At 36.1% G+C, this 25,355-nt stretch overlaps 2 protein-coding genes across 18 annotated transcripts in view; one reads left to right on the top strand and one right to left on the bottom strand.

The window, feature by feature from the left end:
- Pde8 (phosphodiesterase 8) overlaps positions 1-9,453 on the top strand; it is a 94,054-nt gene extending 84,601 nt beyond the window's left edge. For 5 of the 7 annotated variants that reach the window (XM_022057789.2, XM_087344227.1, XM_022057786.2 and 2 more), the window contains 11 exons: positions 1,011-1,225; positions 1,565-1,713; positions 2,600-2,727; positions 3,392-3,499; positions 3,688-3,872; positions 4,054-4,332; positions 4,651-4,778; positions 5,245-5,384; positions 5,611-5,772; positions 6,641-6,770; positions 6,867-8,680. In XM_022057789.2, the coding sequence (XP_021913481.1) occupies positions 1,011-1,225; positions 1,565-1,713; positions 2,600-2,727; positions 3,392-3,499; positions 3,688-3,872; positions 4,054-4,332; positions 4,651-4,778; positions 5,245-5,384; positions 5,611-5,772; positions 6,641-6,770; positions 6,867-6,994 (1,752 nt within the window). In that variant the 3' untranslated portion in view covers positions 6,995-8,680. Of the gene's footprint in view, positions 1-1,010; positions 1,226-1,564; positions 1,714-2,599; positions 2,728-3,391; positions 3,500-3,687; positions 3,873-4,053; positions 4,333-4,650; positions 4,779-5,244; positions 5,385-5,610; positions 5,773-6,640; positions 6,771-6,866 lie in introns of all 7 variants that reach the window. The other 2 variants (XR_015533929.1, XM_087344228.1) reach the window with 2 other exon arrangements.
- Positions 9,454-13,499: 4,046 nt separating this feature from the next.
- Positions 13,500-25,355, bottom strand: part of nAChRalpha6 (nicotinic acetylcholine receptor alpha6) — a 79,163-nt gene continuing 67,307 nt past the window's right edge. For 5 of the 11 annotated variants that reach the window (XM_087344243.1, XM_087344246.1, XM_087344240.1 and 2 more), the window contains 3 exons: positions 24,310-24,396; positions 20,657-20,766; positions 13,500-20,229 (listed from right to left, as the gene is read on the bottom strand). In XM_087344243.1, coding sequence (XP_087200369.1) covers positions 19,741-20,229; positions 20,657-20,766; positions 24,310-24,396 — 686 coding nt within the window. In that variant the 3' untranslated portion in view covers positions 13,500-19,740. Of the gene's footprint in view, positions 20,230-20,656; positions 20,767-23,978; positions 24,066-24,309; positions 24,397-25,355 lie in introns of all 11 variants that reach the window. The other 6 variants (XM_087344239.1, XM_087344238.1, XM_087344242.1 and 3 more) reach the window with 2 other exon arrangements.

The following is a 25,355-nucleotide window of genomic DNA, read 5'->3' as shown; positions in this document are numbered from 1 at the left end:
CGTCTGAGACGTCGGTAAACTTCTACCAGACTACACGGCCCAACAACACAGAAGACAGCCATCTTCGTACTCTCTGCCGTTAAGCACCTCAGGTCCTAAAGTCCCTCCATCTCTGTCGAAGTCTTCGTAAATATATTTTCACTGAGTTGGGACACGGTTTTTTTGCAGGGGGATACTATTAGGGCCCAATGATACGACTATTACTCTTACGTTGTTGCTATTAAGGTAACTCCGGTTTTATTTAGCTTGAGATCAAGAAGTGGTGGCAGTTGCTTGCTAGCTAATTGGCAACAAGATGGTCTTTAATTGGTTTCATCTGGTACAAGACGGAATCCGAAGGCGAGCATTGGTGAATGTGGTAATAAACTTTCGTGTTTTATGAAAAGCCGAGGCGTGATGCTGACCACTCACCCCCATCTAGTGCCGAGGTCAAGAATGAGTAGGATCTACCCCCCCCCCCCCCCCCCCCCCCCAATGTTCCTACGTGACGTATAATCGGGCAGCTTCGCTTTTTTTTTAATAAAAAGTGAAATTGGTTGTCCAGCTGAGCAACTCTCAAACAATAAAATTTTTAGTTGTTTATACAGAGACTGTCTTGGGTGTTATAATTCAGCTCAAAAGTTGTCGACGTGTTAAAATCAGCAAATATTAATGACGCACTGTATGATATGAGGAGTTTCTAGTGGGTGGGGAGTGACTCTCTGGTCTCCCCCCCCCGCATCACGCCTTTCGTACAAATTAATTTACGTAATCAGATTCTCGAAAAAAAGATCGTCCCATAGACTGTAGTCATTTATAATTTTCTTCTACTCCTCGAGAAGCTTTAAGTCTATTTTACATTAACTTTAAAATATTATGTTACATTTCATCTATCACAGCTTTTAACTTTAAGAAAGATGTTTCTCTTTTATTACCTAGTTGGTCTTTACTTATATCTGTGTTTATTGTCTCCTTTATTAATCCAAATTATCGTGGCACTCTTCCATTTAACTGTGCATTTCTCTTCGCAGTATATGAATCGTTCAAGCGAACGTTTCCTGGGCTTCAGCATGGAAGACGTTGCAGGGAAGTCGCTGTTAGAAGCGAACTCTGTGGATAACAGAGATTTGATGGTGCAGCAATTACAGCGGGGCCGGGAATGGGAAGGAGTCATATCCTGGAGGCGGAAGACGGGCGATTGCGTGGTTCTTAGTGGACGAGTCATTCCAGTCTACATTACGGGCAGGTTAGGGTTGTCTGTCGACACTCTTTACCTCGCATCTTTGAAGTATGACGTTAGGACCCTGATAGTGACTACCAGTTAACGAAGAAGGACTATTTTTTAAGGCGATAGTGGTGTGTGGTATGAGTCGTGATATTTTAGGTGCTGGGACCTGCGCAAATCGAGCTTAAGAAGGGTCGTTTAAGTGTTAAGTGCTATATACTGAATATGGTGGTAAACACACACCTTATGTTATGACTGAGAAAGATATGTTCACATCGGTTGCACTTTAAGACTGTGATCGTCTGTATGTCGTGTCAGAAAACGTGTTACGTAAGTGGCCTATCTCCTTTTACGTTTCAGGTCACCGACACATTACGTCTTCATACACGAGTCCCAGAGCGTGGCACTTGACAAGAGGATATCTGGGACTCTGGTCAAGAATCCCGAACTTCCAAAAGGGACAAATAATAGAAAGGGATCAGCTGACTTGAAGTCTATATCGAGTGATGGTATGCGTCTGTTATCTTTGTAAAAGGAGAAGACTTTAGCGGCTCATCCACGTACGAGTCTGGCTCGGCGAGCTTGACTCGTGAGCTGGGCTCAGATATATTTCACCGCGCATGCGTAGCAGACTCGGCTCGTGATACCCCCACCCACAAACGAGTTTGGCTCGATGGAACCCGAGCCGAGCCGGACTCGTACGTGGATGGGCCGCTTTTCACCCCGATTTGCAAGTGTGTTTTTTATTGGTTTTTGGAAGAATATTTTCAGAACAATCTTTTGGTTTTGTCATGTCTGTTTTGTGTACATTTAGCATGTGTGGGGGATATTATGAAATACAGGAAAAATTTTAATTAGGAAACCCGAAAGAAAGAGACTACTTGACGGACCTACATGTAGATAGGAGGACAGTATTAAATTGGGTCTTAAAAAATAGGGCACGATGACGTGGACTTTGTTCACCTGACTCGGGTTGTGAACGTGATGTTGCGTGACCTTTCAAGTTCCATAAAATGCCAAAATTTCTTCACTGAAGGAAAATGCTTCATGCAGATGGTTCATTGGTACATTTTAAGGATCGCTTTAACCTGAGAATTTAAAAGAAAATTGCTTATTATTTTTAGATCACTTATATTTTAAGTAAAAATTTATACGCCACGTCTGTTAGACGAGTATTAGGTCTACAATGGTTAAGTTACATTTATCTTAATTTAAACATGGCCCTAAATTCTTGTTTGATTTTACCCTGAAAATTGTTCATCCAAGAGAAAATGTGGATATAAAGCTGTTGGAACTAGAGTCCATAAAATAACACGTTTTGATTCATGAAGTTCGCTGGTTTGTGTTTTCAGGAATTATGTATTACATTCGTATACTTCAAATGTCGTCTTTCAGGTCTGCGCCGGCAAAGCATAGCGAAACTGCACAACCTCTCAATCGAAGCACCGATAACAAAAGTAATAGCACTGATTACATCTGTGCAAGAAAATGCAAGTCTTGAAGACATTCAAACTTTAGACAAGGTAATTAATTACATTTTAGGGTACTTGTGGTTTATCGGGACACATCGCTTTGAAAATACGTTAGGTTAGGTTAGTTTAGGTCAGGTTAGGTTAATGTGTGTGGATAAATGTATATATACTTAAAAGTTATTATATTTCTTTTCAATACATGACAAATTATTATATTTTATTTGAATATGCATGAAATGTTAATTGTTGTTACAACCTGTCTCCGGAGGCTAAAATTCGCTTATAGATTTTAGAATTGTTTTAAAAATATCGCCATTATCATTTGTATGCCAAAACTTATGTGATTCTCAATTTATATATTGTATTTTTGTTAAATGTCATGTGATTATTTAACATTACGTTGTTTTCTTTGAGTATTTTCTTGGATTGCATTTATTAAGTTACGATTGTCGAATCTGTCACGCGTTAATTTAAGCTTGGATAACTCGTTCAGTAAACTTCGTGGCTATACGGCTGAGATTTCAACAGCAGTCACAGATTAGTTTTAAACCTGTTCTGATTATATAATTCGTTTTGACCATCTCTTCCTTGGTCTACCAATTGATTTTCTTCCTCTAGTGTCGTATTCCTGTCTTTGTAAATTGTATTGTGTGCTGCTCCGTATGGGAGATACGTAGAGTACTTATGTACTGTATTCTTGATTAAAATTCACCAGGTAATAGATATTCTTCGCACCACGGAGCTGTACTCGCCACAGCTGAAGGACGACAAAGGCAAACCGGGAGACCCAGTAACGAACGATTTGATCGGGGCTTTGCTGTCGGTAAGTAGAACGGTCTCGTAGTAGAGGCAGAACTGTATTTTATAAAGGATTCCAAGTATTTCTGTTAATTTAATATGCGTATGACTCGAAGGGTCATCCATGCACTTCTTAAGAACAATTTTAACAATTTTAAAACTGAAGGAGGTGATTTAGAGGTCTGGGATACGAATAATAATTGTTTGTAACAGAGTGGCCCAGCTGTAACTCCCTTCGCTCGGCGTAGTTCAAGTGACTCGGGTTCGGTTTCGAGAATCGGGTTATCGAGAAGTACGTTCAAGCCAGTCAATATGTCTCATCAGATGAAGGAGCTCTTGGATACGTCTCTGCTGTGGGATTTTGATATATTCAAACTTGAGGAACTCTCCTCTAAAAGGTAAGACTTCATCGGGTCCGCGGCACGAATAGACCATTCAGTCGATTCAATTGAATTCTGCTGAAGCTGGTTTGAATTCCACGGTTTATGTATTTTTGTGTCTGATTAACGGATTAATAGAATTTTTATGCGTGTTTTGGTTTAGACAGAGGGACCTTTACTTTAATTTCTATGTCTTCAGGCCACTTGTGTATCTGGGAATGAATCTGATGAATCATTTTGATGTCTCGTCGTCATTGGGATGTGATGAGAATGTCTTGCACAATTGGCTTGTGATCATTGAGATGAACTACAATTCCAAGAACTCGTATCACACGTCAACACACGCCGCCGATGTCATGCAAGCCACCGCTGGCTTTCTAGAGCGGGAGCGATTAAAGCAGATTCTTGATCCTCTGGATGAAGCTGTGTGTCTGGTAGCTGCAGCTGCTCACGATGTAGATCATCCAGGAAAGTCAAGGTTCGTATAAGCGGCGATTTGTATTTTTCGTCATATCGTAATGGTTACCACTTCTGCTCTGCGGTGTTGAGGATCGAAAGCTAAAAGACCAATGCACGCCATCTCTTAACTAAAACTGGAACCATCTTTCTTTTATGTACCCATGATTCTGTTTAATAAAACATGTGAGTGTGTAATGGCAAAAATGGCGACTTCACTTCAGTCCACGACATTGGGAGGCCGTGAGTTGAATTTTGAACCCAGTGGTTGTCTGTTGTAAGTGAATTTCTCATAATCTTAGGAAGCTTGTAGTTACTTATGTGTTAATTTCTGTTTTAGCGCTTTCCTCTGTAATTCCAACCACGAGCTGGCTATATTATACAATGACTTGTGTGTGTTGGAGTCCCATCACTCGGCTCTGGCCTTCAAGTTAACGATGTCAGATGATCGAGTCAACATTTTTAAATGTAAGGTAAACCATCGTATGCTCTGTTGCTTGAATTTTTTATGACTGTTTCATGACGGTATAATGCAATAACAATTCTTCGTGTTATACACCAGGATTTGTTTACTGATTTGTTGACAAACACAAATAAACATATAACAATGTTGTACTACCCATTATCATATATACATTATCAGTCGGTTTATTTACATGCCATATAATTACATGTATTCGTGTTCTGTCAGCCAGTAACAATTTCTTTAAAATTGATTTGCATAAGCATTTGAAACAGTTATGTACTAATTAATCCTTTGATGAATGCGCATTTATGTATATTTTATTTAATGTAACATTTATATTTGCTTGATTTTGTGATTCATTATCAGTGAAAGTAATTTGATATTGTAAGGCTTTAAGTTCTTAAATAAAAAATTACTAGACAATTAAACGATCAACTTCCTTGCAATGTTTTCATTTTTTGTTTTCAGGTTTAGAACGGGATGTGTACAAAGCAGTTCGTCAGAACGTTATTGACATGATACTTGCGACGGAGATGACGAGACACTTCGAACATCTGGCAAAGTTTGTCAATGTTTTCTCAATCAAGAAAGAAGATGACAGCCCAGATGTAAGAATATATTTTTGAAGAAATTTCTGTCTGTTAAATGGTAATTTTAAATTAGTGTGAAATTAATAGTCTTTTCTTTGCGCAATACGGCCACCTTCGACACCTGCGGAAATTATTATTATTATTGTGTAACACCAGATTTATAATTCGTCATTGAGATTGAACCCGGGACATTTTGAATGGTAGGTCCTGGGATTTTTATTCTGTCGTGCTGTTTTTGTCGTAGGGTGGACGAAGTTCTCCAGATATTGGTGTATTGACTGCTCCCGAGAATATAACGCTGATCAAGCGAATGCTCATAAAGTGTGCGGATGTGTCGAATCCGACTCGTCCCGTCAGAATGTGCGTGGAATGGGCTGTCAGAATTGCTGAAGAATACTTCAATCAGGTATTTTTATTTCTTGAAATATGAATTCTTTTTACTGTTTTGGATATAAATTTTATAAAATTGAGGGTTCTGTTTGTTATTCTTACGTCTACACATGTATGAGATTTGTTGATTAATTAAAACCAGTTATAATTACAGAGTTCATATATTTGGAAACGACAATCACAAATCAAAATGACACTCATGAGGAAGTTAGGAGGACACTAAATTCCGGAAATGCTTGCTACTTCTCAGTTCAAAATATTTTGTCTTCCTGTCTGATTTCTAAGAACCTGAAAATTAAAGTATACAAAACAATAATTTTGCCTGTTGTTTTGTACAGGTGCGAAACATGGTCTCTCACTCTGAGGGAGGAACATAGATTGCAGGTGTTTGAGAACAGGGTGTTGAGGAGGATATTTGGGCCTAGGAGAGAAGAGGATGGGGTATGGAGAAAACTGCATAATGATGAGCTTTAAAATTTGTATTCCTCCCCCAATATTGTCAGGGTCATTAAGTCAAGAAGAATGAGATGGGTGGGTCATGTGTCATGTGGATGGGGCAAGATATGTTTATCGGGTATTGGTCGGGAAGTCTGAGGGGAAGAGACCTCTGGGGAGACATAGATAGGAGGATAATATCAGGTGGGATCTATCAGAGATAGGAGTTGAAGGAGACTGGATTTTGTTGGCCCAGGACAGGGTCCAGTGGAGGGCTTTGGTTAATTCAGTGATGAACCTTCAGGTTTTGTGAGCCATATAGTTAGTTAGTTAGTTAGTTATGAGACTGATTTGCTGGGTGTCTTGTGAGACGGCGGATTTTGGTCTTCGCCGAGCCGCGCGTGAGATATGACCAGAATTGTGACTGAAACTTTCTCATTTTTCCAAAGACAGATGAAGAGAAGGAGAACCACCTACCTGTTGTGATGCCGCTGTTTGACCGTGCGACGTGCTCAATACCTAAATCCCAAATAGGATTTATGGATTTTATCATCAATGACATGTTTGAGACATGGGAAGGTTTGTTATTTATTTTGCTTTGTTATTTTGTTGTCCTGTTGTGACATTGTAAATTGGTTTAATTTTCTGTTACTGATTTTCTTATCTTATCCACAGCATTCATAGAAATGCCAGAGTTATTGCAGAACATGCAACATAACTACAAATTCTGGAAAGAGAAGGAGAAATTCGGCATTCACCGAATACAAGACGTAATCACGATGCAGCGCACGTGGAAAGACTGACTCATAGACGTCATTTCTGTGTTCGTGTACATGTGCGTGAATGTAAGTTATTGTGATGTGGATTTTAAGTTTGCGTGTGAAATTTTTGAATGTGATAGCTACGCCATCCCCCCAAGAGCCAATGTTGATTCTTCCGACGCCGATTGCCAGAAATATAAATTAACGGTGTACGGTGTAACCGATTGTAAAATGACTGAATATGTTTATTTTTAATGTTAAACTTTGAAATAAAAAAAAATTACATTTAAGTGTTTCTGACATGTAACTTGCAATTCTATCCGACAGGTGTTTAAATGGTCTGTTGTGTCGTTTTTGACGGATCGTTATGTTGTTTTCTGGCCAAAGGAAAAGGTACGTTCTAATATGTATGACGTAAGTGAATTATCTTTGAATTTGGTGGTACAGAAAATGACAAGGTTTTAAATTATTAAAATTAATCTAGACAGATTTAAGATAAAATGTTTCTATGTTATGTTTGACCATTTATTCCATTCTCAGCAAAAGTGTAAGAGATTCATCGAGACTTTTCACTTATACTGATTTATGTTGATCGGTAATTATGTCGTCACGATGGTATTTATGGTTGTCGTCACACGAGAAATGTAAGTGGAGATTGAAACATTTTGTCTGAAAGAGTAACAGACGAGAAACTGTGAAAAGCGAGTTACCGAGGTGGACGAACTACTAGTACAAATGCAACTTTATTTGAAATTCTAACCTTAGTTTAAACTTGTATTCTGTATAGATGTATTATGTTTACCTGGTAAAAGAGATAGCCACAGTTTACCAATGGGTGGAATGTTGCAACACTTAAAAACAAAATGGGTACTTGTGGGTTATTGGGACACATTGCTTTAAAAAAGCTTAGGTTAGGTTAATGTGTGTGGATAACTTATATCTTAATTGCATCATGCTTGTGTTCCTCAATATAATAATTTTATTTTCCGTCTTTACACAAGCTTATAGATTGTTAAAATCACATAAAATTATAACATTTCAACATTTTTGATATTGTTACATTTTAAAATGACGACATGTTTCGATGTTCAATTCCATCATCGTCAGGTCTATCAATCAAAATTAAAATTAAAACTGTTGTATCTGCTGCTCTGCGTATACTGATTTTGTTTCTACCCGTTTAGATTTTATTTGTTTAATCTCCAGGCTTCTTCCATTTAATTTTGGAGGCTGCGCCTGGGTGCCTTATATCGGGTTGTGTGTGAGGTGCGTGTCCGATGTTACGGAATGGCAGACAGCTGTCTGCCATTCCGTAACATCGAAACATGTCGTCATTTTAAAATGTAACAATATCAAAAATGTTGAAATGTTATAATTTTATGTGATTTTAACAATCTATAAGCTTGTGTAAAGACGGAAAATAAAATTATTATAGTGTGTGGATAAATTACATATTCTTGAAAGTTAACCTAACCTGACCTAACCTAACCTAACCTAACTTAACTTATTTTTAAAGCGATGTTTCCCGATAACCCACAAGTACCACAAAATGTTTCAGTCTTCATCTTGAATGTATTGTATGTTATAAGAAGCTTATATGTGAAACCAAAGAGATATTTTCTAAATGTTGGCATCTCAGAATTTGGTCCTCGATTATGAAATAAGTACAGTAATAGAATGTTTGGATGTTTACTTTATGACATTACAGTGCTTTATTTCAGAATGGAACTTGCAGTTCTTTTCATTCAGCAGTCTGCCTTCATTAATTCACCCAGGATGATAATATTTCGCTGGTGTATGTCATCACTTTTACGAAGTAAAAGTTCGTATTAAAAATTCAAAGTATTTTCTTAAACGTATCTCCACTAATATGAATCATATTGGGGACTACTGGGAACGACCCATTCTTCAAGTGCCTGAGCACTGCGAGTCCCAAACTTTTCATTGGACTGATCTATAGACATTCGGTAGGACTCTTTGGACGAGGGATCGGTCTGTCGCAAGGCCTCTACCTGTACACAGGACAACACATAGACAATCATCCATGGCTTGAGTGGGATTCGAACCCACGGTCCCAGCGGCACAAGGCTGCGCCTCAGACAGCGCGGCCACTGCAGACCCCAATATGAATCGTACTTAATTCAATATGAAATTTTGATACTAAAGTGAACCCTACAAGGCAGGGAGAGAAGGAAGGGTAGGACAAGAATTGCATGGAAAAGAAAAATCTTAGTGGAACTGGAAGAAGAAAATGTATCTTGGAAGGAATTTGTTTTGGCCCAATGTTCCACCTAGGAATAACAGGAAATGATGAAAGTGGAACACAACTTTATCTTTTGTTCAGGCAAATGGAAGGAATATTCAGTTATACAGAATGAAAATATTTAACAGTAGTAATAAAATGTTATTTTTAGCTTGTGCCATGTTGACACTTGTCTCATTGCCATACATTTTGAACTACAGATAGCATAATTAAATAAACGATTAGTCAATAAATCAAACATTTCTTGGGTTCTCAAGTGGCAGTGGATCAGAAAATTATTTTTTTTTAAATTTATCAAAGTAGTGCTGACTTGTGGAATATAATTTATTGACCCAAACAAAATAACCAGCAAACTGACTACATGGAGCAGGGTCCTTCTTAAGAAGGTAATATTGCTTAGCTAGTCAAGAAATTTTCAATGTATATGTTGCAGAAACTGAATGTTTATTACTGTGCTCACCATCTGTGAAGTGTATTAGAATTAAATTTTGAGGGAAAGAGACCCATGAGGTGATGAGGAGAAAATGGATTGGTCATTCTCTAAAAGAGGAAGAGAGAGAGGAACTGGAAATAAATCGTAAAGAGAAAGTTTCAGAATTTTCGATACAAAGACGCATATAAAATGTGAACGACCGTAGAAGAAGATATTAAGGTTTTAACTTCATAGCTAATCGATAGATGGCATAGATAATAATTCTGGGGTTGTGTGAATGATACAGGCCGTTTGTGACGTAATTAAGACGGTCGATATAAAGCGATTTTCCGGTATCGATCGATTGTGAATTGTAAATCAGTGAAGTAGTTGCTTTGAAGAAGAATGGTTGTGTGTGCAGAGTTCGTGCGTTTGCGTTGTTATTATTTTGTAACTGTGTCAGTGGTAGGTGATAGCACAGATCGAATTGAAGTTTAATTGAACCATGAATGCATTCGGAGGAAACAAATGATAAATTGTAGTCATATACAAGTTTGTTTGTAAAGACTAGTGTACGTAAAAAAATAGTGACGCGTTTCACATCGGTACATTTATCTACTGATTTTACCATCCGTTAAATACATAATGAATTTTAAGACTAGAAATTGCAATGATAAGGTTAATTTGTGACTGTGGATGTTCTGTCTTCGGTTTCTAAACAATTGTGAGACAGCTTAGCATTCCCTAAAAGTTACACAGAGCAGCCATGTTGTGAAGGATAGCAGATTTTGGCAGCATGACTTAGGAATTGATATTTGTTGGAGTGTAGATTGTTTAAAGTTTAATACAATAATGTTTATTCATTTATTCAACGGCGCTGAATCAGCTGTTAGGATGTTTTTTTAACTTCGAGTTAGAAATGGTAATGAATAGCGTAATGACAAAGGATGTGGGGAAACTCGATCGTAGATAATACAATCTGTGAAACATGACATTAGGTTTTATGATCGATATTTTAACTGGAATCATCGAAATTTGGATCCGGGAACACTTTCTACGATGTGAAATTCGGTGTGGTTTAGAATGGTAATGTACGGTGAGCTGAAGAAAGCCGTCATACCCTACTTAAGAGGGTTACTCCAAAAGTAATGCACCATATTTTTAAAAAAAAATCCTGTACCTATCCACTGACTGAATAGCAAAGTTGTAAAACAATAATTGAATTCAAAAAATATGGTGCATTACTTTTGGAGTGACCCTCGTATTTGGCTGAGAAAAACCACTACACAATTAAAATTACCTGTGTTTGGAACAGCCTGTGTGCTAGCTATTCAGCGGTTTACTAAGAAACGTGATCAGTTAAAATGTTCCTATAAATAAAATATAGTAAGTGGTTGAACGTGATAGTGAAATAAGTGTTCAGTGAATAGACATTTTGTGCAGTGACCCAGTGCAGCAGCGCGAGCTGAAGACCAGGAAACCAAAGAAAGGTCAGTAAAGTATTTTCTGATTAATGTTTCGTGAAGCTGACAGGATTATTAATGTTTTATTGCACTGAGAGGAATTAACTGCGAAACCGAGTTGAAGCCTTATTCTCCAACGAGTAATACTCGAAGCATGGAGAATGAATGGAGTATGATCTGTTATTAGGCGTACATGAATTATGAATCCCCAAGATACAGGTCTGGAACACGATTCTGCTGTAATTGCCAAGGGTTGTAGCGTTGGTAAACAGTTTACAATGTGATGGCCGTGCATCCGAATTCAGATTTCTTTAAAATTTGTCTTTTGTGCCCCACAACACATGCAAGTTCTAAGCCATTTTTAGAAATTACGTTTTCACCCACAGCCGCTTTGGTGGGCAAACCAGAAGGAAATAGATCACTAGGAAGACCTAGACGAAGGTGGGAGGATAATATTAAAATGGATCTGCGTTAGGATAGGGACCAGTGGTGGTCTCTTGTGAACACGGTAATGGACCTTTGGGAATTTTTTGAGTGGCTGAGCGACTGTTGATTTCTCAGGAAGGACTAGGCCCTATGGAGTATGCCTAAGGTGACTACATCAAAAGCATATTTCTAACCGAACTTAAATGTACCTAACTGAAAGTAACTTTCCGAAACCTAACACATTATAACCCAAAATATGATATACATTTCGTATCTATTAAATTTCGACACTCGATAATACCAGGATGATGCCACCTTGAACTTGTTACGTAAATTGATGACGTCATTGTGGATGGTCCGCTCCGATAGCGCAGCCGAAGGTTACCGCTTACTTGAACGTAACTACGAACTCAAGATCAAGTGTACCGCAATCTCTACTCCATACCTTTTTTCATGGCGTAGTCCTTGATTAACAAGAAAAACAATGCCCACGACGGTCATGAGAGCTGAAGATTTAGGCGGTATGTTCTTCCGAATTGTTGATACCAAAACGGCTTTACAGCCTTTTAGACCACAGCTCCCTGAAAACCTAAAATCATGCCGGTGAGAACTTTATTTTCAACTTGCGTGTATAGGTCATTTGAGCCATCTGTAATTCATATAGTCCGTTTTTGGAGAAGAAACCACAGTTTTGATTTACAATTTTTTCTCTTCGGATTTTCTTCTGAAACTTCAGTTCTCATGCGTATGGGTTAAATTTGTAGTGTTTATTACGGGATGCTTTTAGAGAAAGGATGATATTAAATATTTTATAATACGGGTTTAATTTTAAATATTTTATTACAATTTTATTGGTAATATAAAACAATTCATGATCCTGTGAAAATCTAAGGTTTGCTGTTAGTATTTTGTGCGTGTCTAGCCTTTATTTTTCCATCGTCCTACAGTTCTTTGGCACATGCCTCCGTCTTGAATACATAGTCTTCGTTTCCCTCTACAGAGTTATAGAAAGGTACACATTTTATTTATACACCGTTTAACGTAGTGGTATTTTCTTATGGTTCATTTTAATTGTCTTTGTAAGTTTATCATGTGTTTGCTTTAAAATATATTTATTCGAAGAAATGTTACATGAATACAGTCATATATCCTGATTGTTCATTGATTTCTTTCGTAGAGTCATAAATAAACATAGTGTCTTTGGGTGGATGTATTGATTTGCTTTGGATTTTAAATTCCGGAGCTTTGCAATCCAAAGACACAGTCTAGAAGTTGAATGCAGCAGATTTTTAATTTTTTTTACGTGGTTTAGCTAACTTTAACTTGATTTCTGTACATTTATTGTGTTGATATTTAGTGTACGATAAGAACATTTGTACACACCGCCCCATAATTCCAAAATCGCAGGAAAATTCTGTTATGTGGGAAAATACTGGGAAATGTGAAAAGTTGTTGTAAATTGTGCGTCTTCCCATTTTGAAATGTTCCATCAAGCGATAGTAGAGGAGACACGAATATTGAACGAAACGAGGGAAATATTGTACACGTGGCAAAATCTCCATAAGTTTGTACTGTTGATAATGTGAAGTTTAAGGATGTCATGGCTTGTTCTAGGTAAATGATTCCAAGAGTTTAGATTGGGAAAACGTAATTTGCAACATTTTTTTTTACATTTTCTGCCAAATAACATTGTCGCCTGTGGCACTAGACTTATGGGCGAGACTATATTTTTTACCATACAATTTTTTTTAAAATAAAAAAACGGTACCATATGTTGGAAATTTAAACATAAGGTTGTAATTTACATGTGCAGTATAGTATTAACGCAACTCTTGCAAACACACACAATGTGGGTTTATGGGGAGAAGTTGTGGATTTCTATATTGAAGACAGGGAGAGCAGAAAAGGATAATTTGATACTCAGATATCAGAAATTTATTTAGAGGAAGCTGATTTTCAAAATGTAATGAAAATCACTGTTAATAACGGATGTAATAATTTTTATTTTAAGGTTCATTTACTTGTATCAGTTTAAAAATATACATTTGACGATATTTTAAAAACCTTCTTTAGTTTATGTATTTCTCATTTGTTATTTTAAAGAAATAATTTTATTTTAACATGAGCACTGTTTGTTTACAGGTTATCTCGTACACACACCTAAATAAAATTAGTATTGACATTTTCATATATATTTCTCACATTGGTACCCTACATTTATACAGGAAAACCATTTTCATAAACATAACAAGCATGAAGATAAATTTATATAATCTATCTTTCAAAACAGCATTTATTCATAATCATATTTCCTGAAGTAACATATTCATGGATCTTGCAGTATTTTGCCTTCCTTACGCGTGTTATATCACGTTTTTGAATTAGAGTATATTTATTACATGCGGAAACTAGGCCTAAAACCTACTGCCATTTCGTAAATAAATAAAATTAAACATGGGCTAGAAATCTTAATTCTTCACATAAAGTAATATTTTTTTTAAAATTTATAGAAGTTTCTTTTAAAATGCTGATGTTCTAGTTGCATCTAGAAAATAAAACAACTTTCAGATTCCTTTTTGGGGGTTCTGTTACCTCTTAGCAGAAAGAAAAAAATATATATTAATTCAGTGATTTCCAATTTTGGTTTTTCGACCCAAACTTTCCCACAAATATGAATTTTCGATTTTCAGGCATAATCAGTTGTGCACTCTGTAGCGTTAAATTGGAAGACAAATGTTCTGATGAACTTTTGTCACCGAACTGAAGACTCAGGAAAGCCTTGTTTGGGTCTCTGCCCCGTGTTGGGAACCACTGCATCAAAGTTATGCCAGGATGAAGGCAGAGTAACCGGGAAACAGAAAGCAGACCAAATCAAGCAAGGACTGTGGCAATTCCTGATATCTCAGATGAATAAATGCGTGTGAAGCAGTGAATTGGAAAATAATACTTTTGTCCTGATTGGCAATATTAAAGATAACACGTAGATGCGAACTGGTTTTCACAACGAGATCATAGCTTAACGTGCAGATTTATTGTCATGATGAAGTTAATTTATAATTCGTGTAAACATTTGGAATGTGATTATATCAGTTCTTACAAACAAATCTCATCATAACCAATGTTGCAATCGTCTCAACCGATTGGTTATCACAACTGCTTCTTATTCTGCGGGCTCCAGTACCAAATATAGGCCCGAATTGAGGAGTTTTCGTCATTTTTCTCAGTTACTCCAGGCAAATGCTATTACAGTACTTAAATTAGGTCTCGATCGCTTCCTTTCATATCCTTTCCAATTCATTATTCGTTAATTATAACAAAATTCGAAGCTATATAGTCTGAGCCACTCACAGAGTCATTAAATAAATCATAAATAAATAAAATACAACGTTATAACCTGATCTGAATATTTTTTCTTCTGACGCTGAGATTACGAATTGAAGGATCTGGTAATAATAGTAATAATAATAATGGAAACTTGTAAAAATTATCTTAGGTTCTGTCAATGGAATTAATAAATACCGAAATTCTCGTCAAGGCGATTTCTTAAGGCTGGCTAAAATAAAACGCAAGAATTTTTATAATAAATTTTGGAGTCGTGTAGTCACAAAAATGTTTAAACAATTTTATGCACGAAACTAATCAAATGAACGCTTAAAAGGGAGGCCGGGCTGTCCGTCCCCATGTTTCATGAATAAAGTTGCTGAAATATTTTAAAATATTTTTGATGTGTGTGTACGCTAACATTTTTGAAGCCAGTGTAATTTTAGTTTATGACTGTCCAGTGTAATTAACTAACTTTAAATGATACACAAATTGAAATATATACTTTTCTAAAAAACGAAACTGAGTGTTCATACTCGAACTAATGAATACAATAACATATATATTTAATTAAAGTCTATCTGAACCATTTTTAACGCGATGAATATTTGAAAAATGCAAGGGAGAATATTTTCTGTTTTAATGCAGTATAGCTTTACAGTAATCGATTTTTATCTGCAAACAATTTAAGTCACCTCTGAGCAGGTTTCAAAATAGGGAAGAATGCAAGTAGAAAATATTTGTGCGTAATTGGAACAAACCTTGAAACATTTGTTATGTTTTAGTCATTGTTCTGATTCTATTCTGTTTCCCAGCATAAATGCTATTTGTTTCAGTTTTCTGCTGACATTGTACTTAACACCAATCTTTTAACTGCAGCGAATTGTTAATAATATGCCGTTATGGAACAAAATATTTCGACTACCATATCTGATTAGCATATTTAAGAATAATATCCTGATATTTCATAATTACGAATGTATTAAACCCCCTATTTACATATTCTTCGTAACAGTGTGTGTTGTCAGCATTTTGAGTGTAATCAATCTTCAGTTTCGACGTGGAAATATTTCCCAGTTAACAATGATGTAATTTTGGAATAGCCGCGACTAGTACCGTCATTTGTTATTAATTCACATTCATCATTTGTTTACTCTGACTTCAAGGGCTTTTTAAATTAAGAAATCGTTGCTGTATTTAAAATAAAGTTGTATGTTCAGTGACATAACCAACAATGTATTTTACAGAAGAAAGCATGTTTTCGGTAAAGTTTGTTGAAAAAGTATTGTTGCGAAGGTACCAGCAATGATGCAAATTGCGAAATTGATTTCTGATCTGTACAGTTCTTACACAGTTGATTTTAAATTGATTTACCCTTATTTTACTGATATTAAATCATACATACGTTAATATTGACATGCAGCATAACACTTGAAAATTACTGTTATAGATTACTGCTATATTTGGCCGACGGTTAGAAACATTAATAATATAGAGTAAAGTATATTTATTAAAAGTAATTTTGTGATTGAATTGTTATTAATTTATAAATGAACTTTAGATACTTTAAATTCCGCGAACCATTGTTTTTCCCACATCCCTCTTTGTACCACCACAGAATACCTAAACTTGGTGTCAATCAGAATTATGGCAGGCAATAATGAAAGACGAACACAAAAATAACAATGTCTTTTGAGCGATTAGAACCCGCGATCCAGCCTTTGACTCTTAGACGATCTTATGTGTGTGTGTGTATATATATATATATATATATATATATATATATTTAAATTTTATGTGTTTGTGGTTCTCTTGAAATGACGGTAACTAAACAGGACAGCTAAAGCAACGATTCCTCGCGAGAGATTCGAACCTGAGATCTCAGTGTTTGACCGAGGTTAGATTTAGTGTAAGGGATATTAATTTCGAAAGCGGTTTACCGCAGAGTTAGTATGTAATAACGAAATAATAGTCACGGCTTTTTATTCCATTATCTCATCATTTGATTAGAGTGAATGAGGTGAAGTTTTGAAATTATTCAGATTACAATTACGAAACTGGGATTCGAATCGACGATTCCCATTTTAGAGACAACAGAACTCTACTTCTTTCATTTGAGCTGAACTGGATGAGATATATTAATTTATTTATTGATATGACTGTACGTTACCGAATCATCATCTTGTTCGTTTCAGTTCTGGAAGATTTTGTCGCAAATGTAGGGACATTGTTTACCAATCTGGAGAATGCAGTAGGAAACATTGAACAATTAAAAATCTTATGTATAAACAATGACTAATTTAACGTGAACATAAAGTTTTTCTATAGCTATCATCCTGTGAACTGAAAAGGGTTTTACAGAGGCATGAAGCAGAAATTAGACTATTTCAAAGAATCGGTGACACATGTAAACAATTGTAATTTTTTAACAGACAAATCTTAAGCAGCACTGCTTATATTCTTTATTATCTGGTGTTTTGTATTTGTGAATTTACTGCCATCTTTACTTGAAAATAAAAATTCATTGAATTTACTTTGATTTCCTTAGATTTCAGCAAATACGCTCAACTGTTTGCAGTTGAAGAGTAGATAGACTGTGTGGCATGTTCTAATATCAAAATAAGCGCTCAGTGTAGAAGCTATATCAAACCAACATGTGTCCAGTCTTGGTATTATAGTATTAATTTTGAAAGCTATTTTTATACCCAACTTATAATATCAAAACGGACACATTACCCCAATGATCTTAGCTGATGTATTATCCGTTATAAAATATGTAGAGCTTACATTCCGAGTAAGGAATTTAATATATTTTTACGTAGCTGTCAGAACGAGAATGGGTAGAGTTCAAGTTTACGTTCTGTGGTCATCAGAATTTTGGTTCTCTTCTGAAGTTTGACAGAATCTCCGTCTGAGAGAATGTAGTTATGATATACGTTGGACTTGTCAGCATCACGTGCATAAAATTTCTCTGTAATTAGGCTGTCTCTGTGAGAAGGTGTCCTTTGATATTATTCCAACAATTTCTCGTATATTACGCCGGTCTTTTAAGCGTTGGATATTAATCGGTTTCATAATTTTTTCTTATGCTATTGATAAGAGTATTTTATGTTATGTTATTTACGATACTTATTTAGGCTTAATTGTTTTGGGAAAATACTGCAGTGTTGCCAATCTAAACCAAACTGCAGTAGCGGAATATGGGAGAGTATTTTTGTGTGCAATGATTAATGCCAGATGATGTCGGTAACAGTACAGTCTTTAACGTAAATAAACCTAAACTCATATTATATATATAAATAAAACATGAGCGATACAAGTTACATAACCAACATTATTAAAACTGTCGTTTCACTTCTAGCATAACAATAGCGCTTTGTGTTTGTTGACTGTCCATATTTCTTCTTCTTCTCTCTAGATTTCGTTTAAATGTAAACCTACAGCCATGCATCTATATCCCAAAAAGAGGGATTTATTTGGCTTCATAAACACATATAAAAATTGTTCTTGATAAATGATGCTTTTAACTTTCTTTCTTCTTTTTCTTCAGAAATAACCATAATATAGACGAACAATATTGTGAAGTGATTGTTCAGTTAATTCATGCACACTTCCAAATTTCTGTCCATGCTCATGGGTTCAAACATAATCACCGTAATTATTTCATAGATGCACTTTGATAACAATATTAATTGAGCATGTTTTAATTGTGTTATATGTTTTAAAATCTGAACTAATTCTTCTCGAATATGTTTTAAAATGTCCGTTTCGCAACGAAAAATAAACTTTTAGTTAGATCTGCACTGTATTGTTGGGCGTTTGCTGTCAAATAGAATCGATTTAATAATTCTGTAATTAAAAAGGTTTATTTCAGTGGTTCTTATGTCGTTTAACAATTTCTTATTAATCATGCTGTTGTTATTAATCCAACAAGTTATTAAACATATCATGTCGAAAACAAATTGTGCGCAATCCTAGGACAATTCCCCCATAGCAGCAAACATTCTGTTGTTCTCCGTAAACATTTTGTTAATTTTTCGTTGCGAATCGGTTGATGAATATGTACAATGCAAAAAGTATTATCACTGATGCGTTAGTTCACGGCACTGCCTCTTTTAAACAAAACAAACTAATGTTTGTCTACAGTATTTTTTATATAAACGTACACAAAATGGAATTCAATTCCTTTTGTACATTATTTCATATCCCGGTAATTCTGCACTAAAATAAAACTTGATTCTCTGTTGCTTTGATTTCGTTTGCCTCTGTTGGTAAATCAGAAATAATGAAAACGAAATGACGCGGAGATATCACAAATGTTTGTGGAATAACTGTGTTTCGGGAGACACACATTCGTATGTAGTATAACTTTTTCTTTTGCAACAATCTTACTCTACACTTGAAAGTTAGCAAGAAAACATTTTTTTTCTTTTCTGCTTGCATAGGTAACTCGGCCGTGCGTAGAATTTGTCTCCAACATTATAATTTGGCCCCAAGTGTAAACAAGTTAGTGCATTAAGTTTCTTCAGTTAGGTAAACCACATTACTTACATACTTATCTTAAAATTAATAACATGATATGAAGATCATTGTTTTGACCTCAAATGCGCTAATGAAATTTAGCACCGTAACATTCTCGTAATTAGAGGCGAAAACATGACGTCGCTGAGCAAAACTACCTTCCGGTGGAGTCCAATAGAAAAGCAAGTTGATGAAAGGTTAAGAAAATTTAAGTATTTGTGAGATAATAGAGAGAAAATGACTGATTCAGTTTCGGAGTGTTTTTGTTTTCCACCCTTTTTCGAATCTGTGTAACTGTTAAACAGAGTGACTACAAGATCCTTATAAAGAAGTTGTGATGTTAACACACCGTGTCTGGGAACAACTGGGTGGACGAACGGCGTTACTGCACTATAATGTGAGGCGCAGATAAGAGAACGGCCACTGTAGCGATAATGGTAAACATGGTAAAGATAATGAGGCAGAACCTGTCCACCACCATAGCAGCGAATTTCCAGTCACTGATGAGTTCAGCCTCATCGTCCGCTTTTCTCATTCTTGCCGTGATGAACTGAAGCTCCTTAAGTATAGATTGCAACTCACGCTGAGCTGCAGAGAAGGTCGAACCGCTGGTATCGTCCAAGGTCGTCATCGTACCGCGGCCGCCACTTCGGATGAATCCGGCCGATGCCGAAGTGCTGTTGATTCCCGAGCAGTGCCGGATATCGTCGTCGATGTCCAGTACGTTAGCAATGAGGCTTTTAGAGGACCGTTCTTTGAGTTCCATTTCTTTCATTCGGTTACTCATGAGGATACTCTTCCGCGTTATCTTCTTACCGGGACGACTCATACCGAGCATCCATGGTAACCACTGCAAGAACACGCTTTTGATCTGCAAAGGAAAGGACATGTGAGTTTTGAATTTTTACGGAGATGAAGTTGACGGTCCTGTTTTGGGTTGACACTCCGTGTAGACTCGTAAGTAGACAGACGCCAGTGTTTTGGAGAAAAGTTCTGTTTCTGTATTCAGGACTGAAATGACGGTGATGAGAAGTAAATAAATTTATTTGTAATTTGCGTGTGTGTGATAAGAGAAATTGACACATTTGAAAGTTGTATATCAGATTCTCACGGTGGCAGGTATGATGATTGTGGTCTTCAGGGTTGTTGCGCCGTGTAGTCTGATACAAGTTTACCGACGTTTCAGAGGTGCTTGATGCCTCCGTCATCAGGGCAATGAGTCACGGTAAACTTCTACCACGCTGCATGACGCAGTAACCCAGACAGCCATCTTAACACAGAAGAAAATTGGAACTTACCCATTGTGGCATTTCGTGAATGTCTGCGGTTCTATGGTGGTAGTTGAGAACCACTACAGTCAGGACAACAGAAGAGGCGACCATGAACATGATGCAGTTGAAGTACGTCCCTGCAATTTAGCAGCAAGCCACCCGTTAAGCTCCATCAAATACCTGAATGACTACCGCTTTAATGAACACCAAACTATTGCTCATTAATTTTATGTTTTGGATATTTGAAATTAACTTAATATATTAAGTTTTGTTTCATATTACACACAAATATTTGCATCACATGATTATATATATATATATATATATATATATATATATATATATATATATATATTACTCAGGCAAACATCAAAAATAAACTGTCACAAATATCTAGGACAACCGAATAATGTCGTAGCCTCCTCAACGTATTTAGTTGTGAGTTTGCGGGGGTAAGTCTAAATATTGATTTCCAATAGTTTTTAAGTTCGATACGCCGTCTTTTAAGTGCCTTTGATGAATTAGGAAAATATAATTTTAATTTTTGTAGGAAATTATTTTGTTGGAAATAATTTCATGTTGCCTTGCTTTTAAGTTCACAAAGTAACCACAGAAACCAGTTTAATTAATTTACTTTAAGTATTAATAAGTTTTTAGACTTCTCTTTACGTCACGTTGCTAAAGGACGGTAGAACCATGCTATGTGTTATAATCTGTTACGTTAAAGAAACTTATTGTGGACGAAAACAGAAATAATGAGGTATGCAGAACACTGTCTTATGATTAACTATGCTACAGCTGGCTTACAGGCCCAAAATAAACTTGATTCAAATGAAATATGCATACAGTAGATGCAGTAATCATTCCAATTGGGAAAAATTAAAAAAAATCTGCAAGGAGAAGTATTTGCGTTATTTTATATACTTTGTAAAATAGAAAAAAAAGACTTTTGCGCTGTGTGATTTGTTGGATTAATTCACTTTATACTTCAGTTTACCTTCAAGCTCTTACCAAACTCCAAAGCCATTCCGGGATTTATTGAGATGGATGTTTATTAGGTCTGTCGTTAGATGGGGTGCCTCTCCTTGCATGAACTTGGCACTAAATGCACGACAAAATACATTTTAGGAACAAATTGTTTTGTTCATCCTCTTTTAAGGTAAATGTGTTATGAGTTTAGTGGCGCTTGATAAAACAATTTGAATTAAGGAATTAATTTCGTATTAATAAGTAAATTGAAGTCCTTTAAAATTGAAAGTTAATAGAGGAGGAGACGAATCAAGAATCAAAAGAAGTAACAATAAAACAGCAGTGATAATGAAAAATAGAACACAAAACGTACGGACAGACGCCTTCTTTTTAAACATACGGGACAGATTCAGTTGATACTTGGAGGTGGAGGGCGGCTTCGAAAATTTACGTTCTGATTTAGAGGTTCCCTAATCTGAAACTAATAAATATTGATACAGGTGCGTGGTAGTATAGACCGATGTGGGAATACAGAAAGCAACAGTGAAGATAGACGCTTTGCCGATCACGTCATCCGTTCTGCAAAAAGGACATTCAGATTCATGTAAAATTAAAGGAAGTACACTTTGAGAGGCAGTCAAATTTCCATCTCAAAAGCATCCTTAACGTATACGAATATACCACATAAACGGGGTAAAATAACACAAATGAAGATATATATATATAAGACAAGGTTTATGGAAAGTTGACATTGGAAAATTAAGCTCTTTTTATATCGAATATAGAGTGCGTTAATTTAGAGGCAATTTTTCCTGTAATTTAGTCTTTGGTTGGGGAAGCCCATAAGAGTGGACTTCCTAATTTTTAATACACAAGTTTTAAAACAAATGCACTTAAGGACATGGTATGTAAGACTAGCAAGGCAGTATTATTACCCTCAAATTAAACCCGCCCATTTATTCGTGCAAGCTTTTGTCCTTACGTTATTCTGCCATGTTTTTTTACGGAAGCAACGTAAGGAATTTATTGAGTGGCCAAGTAACAGCCCTTCATATAAATCCTACATTTCAGACTTTCTTTATATAATTTGAATGTTACAACATGTTATTCGGATAAGTCGTATATAGTAGTTTTACTTGGTTTTATTTAAGCACTTATTAACGTGATGTAGATTTTGATACCAGACCCGCCACGTCGGGGAAGTCAAAGAATGACATATCTGTCGATTACCTTTAGTGAAAACCCTTAATCAATAATAATTGCGATGCTTTGAAGTGTTACGGGCATCAGGTCACACGAGATAAGTTTCCAATGCAAACCTGCCTTATTCACTTACGGGACTGCTTATGTCCTCCATCGAAGCCAATTAGTGTCTGGATTATTATTGGTGTTGGTAATCAATCAGTCATTCAGTTATTAGAATTATTGAGGTTAGTGTTTACAGGGTGGGGCTTTAAGGAAATACGTGCAAATCTATCATCGGGGCTGGCTTGGGAAATTAAAGCAATTTAGGGTGTTTAACTCGGGGAACACAACATGCAGGACGAACAAAAAGCAGACGTTTGAGTCAAATACTATATGATGCTGCAGACGCGCACGTTAAAAGTCAGTGCGAATTTAATCATAGGCGAAATTTGAAAAAAAAACTTTTTTGCAAAAGTTGTCAGATCCACAGAGAACAATGAATCTGTAATACTGTATAATGTTAACAAACGCAATGATAGGAGTGTTAATCATTTGTTCCATTAGCTTTTCAAAGCCGAAACTCGTCTAAATTATATTTAAAAATTAAATCCGTACCGCAAAGAAAACACACCTCTTCACCATTACTAAGATAAACTGGGTAATGTATTAATAGTTTAAGAAAATAATCGCTTTCAATAAGAATAATCATGCCAGACCCACAATTAAAAATGAATATTTAGTAATTACTGAAGCAGGTGGTACATATATTTACCGCTGGGCTGTAATAGTTTGACCTGCGGTCAAAGCAAGGGTTTTGCGCTCTGTTAGTCTTCGTGTACAAAATTTTCTTTTCTTTTAACATTTTCACATCACATGAGAATCTCAAATACTTCAAAGTTTAAAAAAAATCAACAAACGGTACAGATGTGTTACAAATAATTAAATTTCTTTGAGAGGCTTCGTGAAATGTGTCGAAAATTTACCGTGTCCAATTTATATAAACATTCAGTTCTGTTATTTTAAAATAATTTTTTTTACAAACATAAGGGATACTTTTTTTTCCAGTGAAATAAATGAATGAATTTTAAGAACGTGTGGTTTCATTTGTGGTTTTGATAACCGTTTTTAATGAAATTAATGAGCGGTATAAAACATGCAGCAACAGCACCAGCAGCAGAATGGAACGCGGTCTAACCTATCAGGGGTACAGCATCAGAAGTCTGGGGTAACACTTGGGCCACCAAGAGGGACAATACGGTTACAGACAGCAAGATAGTTACACCTGGAACAAACAAAATGACACTGAACGCTTTCAAAACAACCAAAGAAGGGTACAAAAATAATAACACAGCACACAGATAATAACTTTCTTTCAAAAGAAACAAATAAATAACAAACATCGACTAATGTGTAAAGGCCATCAAATTGAAATAAATAAATAAATATGTGTTTATGGTATCCCCCTCCAACAATCCAAGTATCACAAAGCAAACCACTGTTAGTCACACACCAAACTGCGTCACTACCTAACAGAGGGATGGCATCAGAGACTTGGGGGAGGGTCTCGGCGACGAGGTTCAGGAAGACTGTCAACGAGAGCAAGATCGTCACTCCTGAAACAGAATAACCAGTTAGTAGATCTCTCGCTATCTGCTTTTGACTTTAAAAGTAGAGGCTTTGTGTGGATTTCTTTCTAATTGTCCTTAGTTAAGGTTAGGTTAAGTTGTGGCGGTGATGGTTGTGGCGGCAAGACAAATCACATAAATTTGGCACTAAGTTTGCTAAAGAGAGGGGGAAACAGGGAAGTAGACTTGGTTCCTTTCCACATGGACATGCTGAAACCATTCCACTTCTTCATCGGTGTGTTTTAACCCATTGAAGCCGAGGCTAGTCGAAATAATATTTAAGATTTCAGACCATACCGCGAAGAAAACACACCACTTCACCATTACAAATGACAACTGGTTGACGCTGTTTAAGGAAATAATCCCTTTTTAAGATCAGTCATATGAAAATATAAAAATTCAAAATTAAGTGTTATTGATTGTTGAAGCAGGTGGTAAATACAGTTACCATTCGGCTGTAAAGGGTTAAAGTTCACCGTGTGATGAAGTGTGTGTACATAAATTAATCTTCTTACGATTGAAAGTTTGTTACGCAATCTAAATGTGTACACGTAACACACATCTTGTCAGCAGAAAGAACCATGTCTTTGCCCTGGAAGGTACTCACTATCCAAGTAACATGCCATGTGCCATGACAGAACCACTATATCTAAGCCACTTTAATAATGTCATTACATGAAATTATTACCAATTACATGAAAAAGACACGCATCCAAGCGCTGCATTCACACGTACGTTGGTGCACAAAAACTGGAGACAGTAAACAGAAAAAGAAATTGGAAGAGAGTGAGAGGGATCAGTTAGGGGAGGTTTAACATCGACCAACACAGAAAAACCAGCCCTCGTCTTACTGACGTTACAACAGTATGCACTTTACTTCAGCATACACAACAGCACACACGACAGCAGCGGTGATTTTTGAAGGATGATCAGTAAATTTATTTGCT

Source organism: Zootermopsis nevadensis, unplaced genomic scaffold (assembly GCF_977971745.1).
Source record: "Zootermopsis nevadensis isolate Lab colony 2312 unplaced genomic scaffold, Znev_1.0 Znev_ptg000007l, whole genome shotgun sequence".
Taxonomy (NCBI): Eukaryota; Metazoa; Arthropoda; class Insecta; order Blattodea; family Termopsidae; genus Zootermopsis; species Zootermopsis nevadensis.
The sequence above is the reverse complement of the archived record's forward strand: the minus strand, read 5'-3'. Positions and strand labels throughout refer to the sequence as shown.